General features: G+C 39.7%; 1 protein-coding gene across 1 annotated transcript in view; it reads right to left on the reverse strand.

Annotated features, from left to right (window-relative positions):
- Window positions 1-9014, reverse strand: part of IL12RB2 (interleukin 12 receptor subunit beta 2) — a 16705-nt gene extending 7691 nt beyond the window's left edge. Inside the window, exons 1-7 of the mRNA XM_029287026.1 lie at window positions 8762-9014; window positions 7367-7481; window positions 5824-5990; window positions 3716-3858; window positions 2848-2986; window positions 1114-1193; window positions 509-728 (exon numbers count right to left, since the gene is read on the reverse strand). Coding sequence (XP_029142859.1) covers window positions 509-728; window positions 1114-1193; window positions 2848-2986; window positions 3716-3858; window positions 5824-5990; window positions 7367-7481; window positions 8762-9014 — 1117 coding nt within the window. The remainder of the gene's footprint in view (window positions 1-508; window positions 729-1113; window positions 1194-2847; window positions 2987-3715; window positions 3859-5823; window positions 5991-7366; window positions 7482-8761) is intronic.
- Between the last annotated feature and the right edge of the window lie 738 nt (window positions 9015-9752).

Below are 9752 nucleotides of genomic sequence, written 5' to 3' on the forward strand. Positions count from 1 at the left end.
TTGTTACCTTCTGGGAGGAGGCTTCGTGGTATCCGTAGCAGAACATCCAGATTCAGCCATAGTTTCATTCCATACAGCATTAACCTTGTGAACTCTCAAGCTTCCTCCTTCCGTTATATATTCAAGATGGACAGTATTTAATATTTATTTGCTACGTATATGTAGGGATGTGGGTCTATACATATGTTGTTCATAGTATTTTAGGTGTGTGTCATGTATGTGTTTCACTTTGAGAGCGGGCAACTAAATTTCATTTTTGATGTGTGCCGTTGTGCCCACAGTAAAAAAATAACAATAAAGGTTATCTTATCTATCTTATCTTATCCGTTCAGTTGCTACTACTGTACTACATTATATGGTGAAGGAATCTGTGAACTAAACCTCTTTAGTATGAATCAAAGCAAAACCCACCCCTGGAATTCTTTGTGTGGCCAATAACTGAGGCCAATAACTAATATTCAATTAACTTAGTGAGAGTTTAAGTTCTATAGAAAAAAATGTATCTTACCTGTAATTCCCAATTTTGTGGCTATGTAGACAGATGGGGATACTCCCCGCGAATTCTTAGAATTAAGTGATATGTTATAATCCACCTTTAGGGAGATGTGCGAGAAAGCAGTGTGGGTGGTCATACTCATTTCTGCATTTCTAGGTGGCATCTGGTTGAGGTTTTGAAATATCACTTGATAGCAAAAGTTTTTGCTTATCGTTTCTGATACATTTACTGACTGTAAAAAAAATATATGAATATTTTTGCATGTCGGTTCAGTGTGTTCTTCCATGTCCCAATACAGGACAATTTGACCAGAACCAAAAAAACATTGGGTTAAAAAAATTCACTGTCATGAAGATGTCTCCTTCTCTGTTTGATTTTCTCTACGGTTGGCCAAAGAGGGCCTAGGATAGAGAAGGGGGAGGTCTTATGTACCTTTCTGGAAGAGATGAAGAAGGTACTTTTTGCCCCCCTCTGTCAAGGCTCCACCTTTGTATAGGAAAATGCAGCAGTGAGGACTGCATTCTCTCACAACTATATTACGGTATGAATTGTTGATATCTCCTTTTCCCCCATCTCCTTTTTTAAAATCAGGATAAGAGGTGTACAGAAACGTTTACCTTCCAGAAGAGAGTAATGTTCTGCATTTTGGAAGAGACCTCCTTCTTTAAATACCAGACATCAACAGGTTCGAACGGCACTGGGAATCAAGAAAAAGAGCTTTGCAATGTAATGTTTATATCAATTTGGGAGCAAACTTTGCCAAGTGTTGGGCAGGTGGCAGGAAACCGATGGAAGGATGCTACGAATGCTTGGCAATTAAGGATTTACTCCTCCTAACAAAAGAAGTACGTAATGATTTAGCCTACCCAACTAGGAAATTTCCCCAAAGTTACCAAAACTCAGACCAAAGATAGAAATTCTTCCAAGTATGATGTCGGTGGGTCTTCATCATTTATAGTACTTTTAAAAGGAGAGATATCAACATGCCCTGCAACACCAATTTATTTTCTATTTCTCCCCAGATATCTATCAGGGGTAGGCAACCTTGGCTCTTTTATGACTCGTGGACTTCAACTTCCAGAATTCCTGAGCCAGCCATGCTGGCTGAGGAATTCTGGGAGTTGAAGTCCACGAGTCATAAAAGAGCCAAGGTTGCCTACCCCTGTTATAGGTAGTCCTCAACTTACAACAATTTGTTTAATGACCGTACGAAGTTACAACAGCATTGAAAAAAAGTGATTTATGACTGTTCCTCATTCTTATGCTCATTGCAGCAACCCATGGTCACGTGATCAAAATTCAGACGCTTGGCGACTGATTCAAATTTGTGACGGTTGCAGTGTCCCAGGGTCATGGGATCCCCTTTTGCGACCTTCTGACAAGCAAAATCAATGGGGGAGACAGATTCACTTAACAACCATGTTACTAACTTAATTGCAGTGTTCACTTAACCACTGTTGTAAGAAATGTCATATACAATGGGGCAAAATTCACTTAACAAATGTCTCACTTCGCAACTGAAATTTTGGGCTCGATTGTGGTCATACGTTGAGGACTTCCTGTATGTTAGTATCCCAACTGGAAAAGGGCTAATTGGTCTCAGCTGGCCACAGTCTCAGTTTAGGGTTAGAGAAGGGACTATGCCAGGGGTAGGAAACCTTGGCTCTTTTATGACTCGTGGACTTTAACTCCCAGAATTCCTGAGCCAGCTATGCTGAGGGGAAAGGGAGAGGTTTCCAAGCTGAGCCATGCTGGCTCAGGAATTCTGGGAGTTGAAGTCCACGAGTCATAAAAGAGCCAAGGTTGCCTACCCCTGGACTATGCTGTATGAGACTACGGCTAAACCATAAGCAGCATGTTTTTTTTATATAAGCAAAGTTGTAACTTAAGCATTATCTTCAACTCCCAAATATATCATTGACGCCCAATAGATACCAGAAGCACTTTTGAGAAATTAATTAAAAAATGAGTGACTGCCAGGTTTTGTCTAGAAATGTGTTTATCTGCCAATAAACAAAGATTTAAGGTTAATTTTAAGGGATAGAAAATTCCCACAGAAGACTAGAGGAGGTTGGAGCAAAGCAACCTTCCTTATTTGTCCTTGAAAATGGAGTTTGACTACCATCAATCCCCACCATTTTGTGAATGAGTAAATGCTTGTGGCAGCTATTTTGTGAAAGGGCTTTAGACCTCCCCTCCCTCCCTTAGTTTTTTTGGACATAAAAATACTTTTTTCATTTCTCCCTAAATCCCTATGACGTTATAGCCTGGCCTGAATTAGTTTGTCCATAACTTATTTTTATGTCAATATCAACATAAATGTTAGACATGTGGAGTTATTATTTTACTACCTGCTTCTGTTTGAAATGCTGGGCTCCAATCACTCCATAAACCTCTTTCCAGAAGAAGCCTGCAGGAAACTTGGAACTCATATTTTATCTTCGGCTGTAGGCCATGAAGATCATACTTTCTAGTATTTAGATTTTCAAGCTGGCATGAAAAGAAATGAAAGCACGCATTTACAACTTAATAAAAGATGTTTTTCTCTGGTAGTTGCAATTCCACTGAGAGACAAAGAAGTTTTATTTATGCTCAACAGAACTCTGTAACAATCCTGTAAATGCTATAGGGTGCCCCAGTTGGGCACTGCAAGAGAGATACATGCTCTTCTAAATTAAATGCCAGACCTGGCACAAGCATTCACATTTGTTCCTAAATATGTGCTGGGACGAATGCTTCATTATTCTGTAAACACAAATCTCCATCTTGTTTCTTCTCTGTACAGAAGTGTGAGTCTGCTTTAAAGTTAAAGTTGTCACTAATGAACATTATTAGGTCTATTAGGACCTCACTGATGGGACAAGGCAGAATTGCAAAACTATTTTTATCATTGGTTGAATTCAGACATTGCACATGCTTTTCTTAACTGTTGTTACCTGAAGATGCCCCATTGATTGGATCAACACATCATGCTCCTATTACATCAGGATATATATTGCATAAAACATGCCATTGCTTTCTTAGCTATTGGATGCTTACTATGGGACTGAAAACATTGACATTATATCTGAGTATGACTAAAGCATCACATTAGTAATATAGAAAATAATAAAGTACTTACATAACCATTAAAAATAAAATATCCTTACTGTCTCTCTTATTTGTACTGTTATCCAAAGACTGTAATAAAGCAATTTCATTTCATTTCAACATTCCTACCGTAATCCAGGAATTACTGTGGATTGGTTGGTATCTCAGTCTAAAGCACTGTGTTTCTTGCGGATCTTGCCATAAGATGGTACAATTTTGGGGAGCAAAGGCATCACATCTTACTGAGAGGTCCACAGGAGGGTGAGGCTTCACTGTGTTGTGATGATCAGTTATGCACCAAACATGAACAAAAACACAACATTATTTTTGGAAATAAAATTCTGAGCTATAAGAATCACCACACTGTAACAGTCCTCAAGACCAGACTATCTAATCTGGTATCTTGTTACACGCAGTAATATGTTAGATGCTCTTGAGAAGACCATAAATGGGAAATGAGAACAATATAACCACTTACTTATAAACTTGAAAATTATATTTAGCTATCCACTGTCTATAACAGTAGTGGCGAACCTATGGCACGGGTGCAGAGGCGGCACTCAGAGCACTCTCCGTGGGCACGCGCACCGTTGCCCCAGTCCTAGGCCTTCAGCTGGGTTTTATAAAACCTTTTCGCTTTAGGCCTCTGCCGCCGTGTGCAAAAAATCTGCCACAGATTACCCCCCACCGACCTGTACGCTCTCACAGAGTGGGTCTCCTCAGGGTGCCGTCGGCCAGACAGTGCCGGCTGGCGACCCCAAGGGGGAGGGCCTTCTCTGTGGGAGCTCCCACCCTCTGGAACGAACTGCCCCNAAGACGTGGTTGTTCCAGCAAGCGGGACTGGCCTAGGGGATTTTATAGGGGTTTTAATTACTTTTAAATTTGACATTCTCAAATATTTCATTTTAATCAAATTTTAAACTAGGTGTAATATGTTAGCTTTTTATCATTTGTCAGCCGCCCTGAGTCCGAAAGGAGAAGGGCGGGATATAAATACAATTAATAAAATAAATAAATTAATAAATAAATAAATAAATAAAAAAAAAAAAGGTTCAATCAGTCAATTTCAACTTCTCGCGGGAAAAAAAAATCTTGCAAAGTTGGAATTGATTGATTGAACTTTTTAGTCCCACCCAGTCTGCCGTTACCACCGCAGCCACACCCACCCAATCGGCCATGCCCAGCCAATGGGCCACACCCAGCCAATGGGCCACACCCATCCAGCACCCGATGATGCATAAGTGGGTTTTGGGTTGCAGTTTGGGCACTCGGTGTCTAAAAGGTTCGCCATCACTGGTCTATAATCATGAAAGGGACACATATTCACATTGCTTTATAGAATCATTATCTATTTCCTTGTTCCAACCGTCTCTCTGTAACTTTACGGATAGTCCCCAATTTACAAACATTCATTGAGCAACTGTTCAAAGTTACAACAGAACTGAAAAAAGGGGACTTACAAACTTGCACTATGACCACTGCAGCATCTCCACAGTCATGTGATCAAAAATTGGGCACTTGGCAAGCGACATGTATTTACAAGGTTTGCAGCATCCTGGAATCATATGTTTGTCATTTATGACCTTCCCAGCTGGCTTCTAACAAGCAAAGTCAATGGGGGAAGCCAGAGTCCCTTAACAACCAAGTGATTCACTTAAACAACTACAGCGATTTGGGGCATAAGTCCAAAAATTCCAAAAGCGGTCTGGGTGAAAAGCACACAGGTTTCTATTTGCTTATTGTTTAAAGATCGGTGGCATAAACCTGACTTTTTTAGTAGTTTTATCCCACCTGAGTTACTCAAAATAAGACACATGAGAGAATTGCCCCTCATTTTCTCCCCATTAACATTACCGTGTAAGATAGAGATAATGGGCCTAAAAGAGATAATGAATGAATCAATGCCATACAGAAAGCTCCATGACCAGGTGGGGAGTTAAATTTAAGTCCTCTCTGACCGTGGTCCTATTTAGCCCCTATATCACAACAGGCTTCCTGGGATCTTATTCTGTATGCAACACCTGCAGGCATTTCTACACCACTTTGGTTTAAACGCCATCAAAAGGCCACCTCCAAAGTTAATTTGTCAAGGGCTGCAAAATACTATTTAGCAAAGGCAGCAAAAAGACTTTCAATACAAGAGCTGTTTTATTTAGTTGGACTGACCGACTGGTTAGAAATTAAATCATTACTCAAAATATTCTTTCCAATAATTTATCAGAATTCCTTATAATTACCAATGTCTATTAATGTGAACTGCATTGGTTCAGAAGAATTGCTCCCAAGTTTATTTGTGGCTTCAACCACAATTGTATAAGTAGTTTCAAAGTCCAGCTTTTCTCTGAGATCTACTGTGTGATCTGTAGTGCTAATTTTTTCTCCCAAGGCTGTTCCATTTGCTACCCTGCAACAAAAAAAAGAAACTGCGATAAACAGTGTGAACAATGTTCCCTTCTCCTTCTCCTTCCCCTTCTCACTTTCCTTCCTTCCTTCTTTTTTCCTTCCTTCCTTCCTTCCTTCCTTCCTTCCTTCCTTCCTTCCTTCCTTCCTTCCTTCCTTCTTGCCTAAATTAATTTTACACCTATATAACATTGTATGACAGTGACAGAAATTATATTACCACTTAAATGTTCAGTTCATAAGCAAGGACTTGTTTCTTTGTAGATAATTTGAACCCGATACTTTAAATTATAATATCCAGTTTAATCATTTACTCTAATATTTCAGTTATTTTAATTTGGTTAATTTTACTTTGCCCTAATATTCAGTTTAGTCTTCCATGTGATTAGTCAAAACCCCAATGCCTGCCCTCAGACTCAATGACAAATCCCAAGTATAGAATCATAAACTCAGAAAAATGACAAAATGAATAATGAAAACCCTGCACAACTTTTTTTTGAAATCTGCATTTTATATATATCATGAAACCAAACCAAATCAAATCCAGAAGGTGGCAAAATTTCTTTCACATTGTGTTTTTGCATCTGGATTGTGAATCAGATATTTCAACCAGTGTTACAAAAGTTTTTGGCATTTTTATTATATCAAAATTCTTTTACATGGCCTCCATCCCAAGCATCTAGTGTATCTAAGAATTGTGAATATTCATGTGATATAACCTGAGTCTATAGCACCCAGAGATATTTAACTAATGGGCCAAAAAGGGGAAGTGTGTGATCATAAGCCATGATATCTGTCTACACTTGGATAAAATTAGATTTACCAACCATCAAGAAAATCTTCTGATGGGAATAGATGATTAGGGAAGGGAAAAGGAGATTTTTTTTTTATTCCTGGACTTTCTACTCACAATATAAAGATCCATGCAATTGTGAGGGACAGCCACAGATTTTAAAGCCACAGAGATTAAAGAGGAAGCAACAATATCAGCTGGACCAAGTTTATTGAAGGATATCCAACCTAATTTTATTCTCAGAGCTATCCATTAAGGTGAAGGATGTTATTCTTTTTGTAGAGTTAAGTAAGGTTCAGTTCCTCATGGATGGACTACGCCATCTTCTCCTTTGCCTCAGACTGTATAATATTTTGCATTACTCTAATAATGGGATCAAATCCTTTAAAAAAAAACCTTGCAGAGCAAAGATCGATGTCGGGTGCTTATGCCCTAATGGTTAACAACCATGGCCTATATTTTGATCAAAGCTAGCTCAAATTCACTCATTTCATCCCAGGTGGCACATAAGAAAATGGAAACAAAGATAAAGTGATGAAGCAAAATTGGCCAGATATAAACTTAATTATAAGGGAGACAGAACTTACCATAATGTATAGATAGTAATCAGATAGGTATAATATCCTTTATCCCAAGCACAAATGGGGCGTCCATATTTTCCATACTGAGCGCATGATACATTTTTGGGTTGATCTGGAGCGACTTTTAAAAAAGGAAAAATGGTCAGTGGCTGAGATAGGAAATGACTCTTTTGGTTTGAATCTTTGTTGTTTGGAAAAACTCTTGTGTAAGAGTTTATATTTGCATTTGAACACTTCCAGCGTACAGTAAATCCCTGCATCAAAATCTCTTTTGAGGAAAGGCTGGCCACGTGTACAATAAAAATGCATGTATTTTACCAGGGAAGTGGAGTTATTATGATTTCATTCTATCTTCCCCATTAATTTGGGAAATATAATATTACCAAAAATGGTTTGGTTTTGTAGTGGTTTGCTTTTATGGATCTGATGGGCATTGCAACAAAGCAGTGATGGTAAACACAGATATGTTCATGCACGACTCTCGTTCTTCTCACTGCAGTCCTATTCTTACAAATAATCCAGCTAAAGTCAAACACTTTATAGCAGTGATGGCGAACCTTTTAGAGACTGAGTGCCCCAAAACCGCCCCCACCCCCGCCCAGCCCCCACTCTGCCCCCCTGCCTTATCCGCCACCCCACCCCAGTCGCCCTCAGGGCCACACACCGCCTCTGCAGCCTGCAGCAGATCGCCCAGGTGGCCCTGCAGCACCATGGCAGCCACACCCTCTGCCCACGCCCCATAGCATCAAATGTGTGCCATGGGGCGCGAGGGCAGAGTCTTGTCCCTGCTGCCATGTCCTTGGCTGCACTGCTCCACATGGGTGACGCCCAGGGGTGATTCTCCTCCGGGGGAGGAGGGGTTGGAGGGGGAGGCGGGGCTGGGGGATGGCACACGTGCCCACAGAGAGGACTCTGCGTGCCATAGGTTCGCCACCACTGCTTTATAGCATAAAAGTGGAAAGAGGAAAGGCTGTATCTTATTTTCCTAGGCAAAGCCTTGGTGAGACTTACTGATTTCAAATAGAAAATAGAACTGTCAGCGAGATGAATAAAAATTATAGAAAATCTCAAAGGAAGAGATAACACCACATTCCTCTATTCAAGATTTTGAGTCATTATAACACATTTTTATGAGGCTGTAACTTGGTCAAAAGCAATAATTCTCTTTTGTCAGACGGACATATGAAGCACCTATCTTACCAAAATCTGCCTTTCCTCGATCTATTATTCTAATATTAATTTCCCCCAATTAAATTATCCCACCCAAAGGCTCTATCTCATTATGTCTCCTTGGCTACATAAAACCATATATTTGTAACAGAACAGTGTTTCCCAAAGTAAATAAATCCCCCTCTTGTTTTCTTCCATTTAATTTAATGAAAGTTTTAAAAAGCTTCTTACTTCCAACAAAAACATAAATTCCACATATGAGCTGTAATCTTGATCCTTTGCACTTGCATTCAAATGTCTGCTTCCCAAAAGTATTCAGTAGAATCTGGGTCCTGATTGAAGATTTCGGAGAGCTGCTGCTACTGATAATGGAGTGGTTTTGTAACAAAACTATGTCACAATTCGAACTGTTGGAACTCCTGTTTAGCCAGCAGGACAGATCCACTGTTGATTTTAATGGCAGCTCTGTGCCATTTGCACGCATGCCTCCCCTGGAAGACAGGAAAGAACTCAACAAGGAGGGCGGTTAAGGTGCAGGATTTTTTTGTTTCGTTATTTCACTCTTCTATGATTGTTTTATTTATTGGTTTTGTTTTTGCAAGCCGCCCAGAGTTGCAGCCATATAAAAGGGCAGCCATATAAATCTTTTAATAAATCAGGGGTTGCCAGAAAGAAGAGGGAGTCAAGCTATTCTCCAAAGTACCTGAAGGCAGGACAAGAAGTCATGGATGGAAACTAATCAAAGAGAGAAGCAACCTAGAACTAAGGAGAAATTTCCTGACAGTTAGAACAATTAACCAATGGAACAACCTGCCTCCAGAAGTTGTGAATGCTCCAACACTGGACGTTTTTAAGAAGAGACTGGACAACCATTTGTCTGAGATGGTATAGGGTTTCCTGCTTGAGCAGGGGGTTGGATGATGATGATGATGATTATCAACAAATATTATTTCTTGCAACATAAATAAACTGGTTTTGGGTACCATATGTTTTGTCCTGTGCCAGTAAAAATGCTTGTGTTGGATGCCCCCAACATGGCAAAACAAATAGCACATAACAAGGACATCTACAGAAGAAGTAAAAAAAGAAAATAATAATAACAGTTGTGGCTGCAACTCCATTGTCAATCATCTTGGTTTTGTTAACAATCCAAGGCTCCCATTTATGGTCTTGGCTCCCATTAATCTCATCTTTACTCTTATTCCAAACCTTAATCCTGGAG

The sequence above is a fragment of the Protobothrops mucrosquamatus genome, unplaced genomic scaffold (genome assembly GCF_001527695.2).
Source record: "Protobothrops mucrosquamatus isolate PMUCROS unplaced genomic scaffold, P.Mucros_1.0 scaffold_18, whole genome shotgun sequence".
Lineage (NCBI taxonomy): Eukaryota > Metazoa > Chordata > Lepidosauria > Squamata > Viperidae > Protobothrops > Protobothrops mucrosquamatus.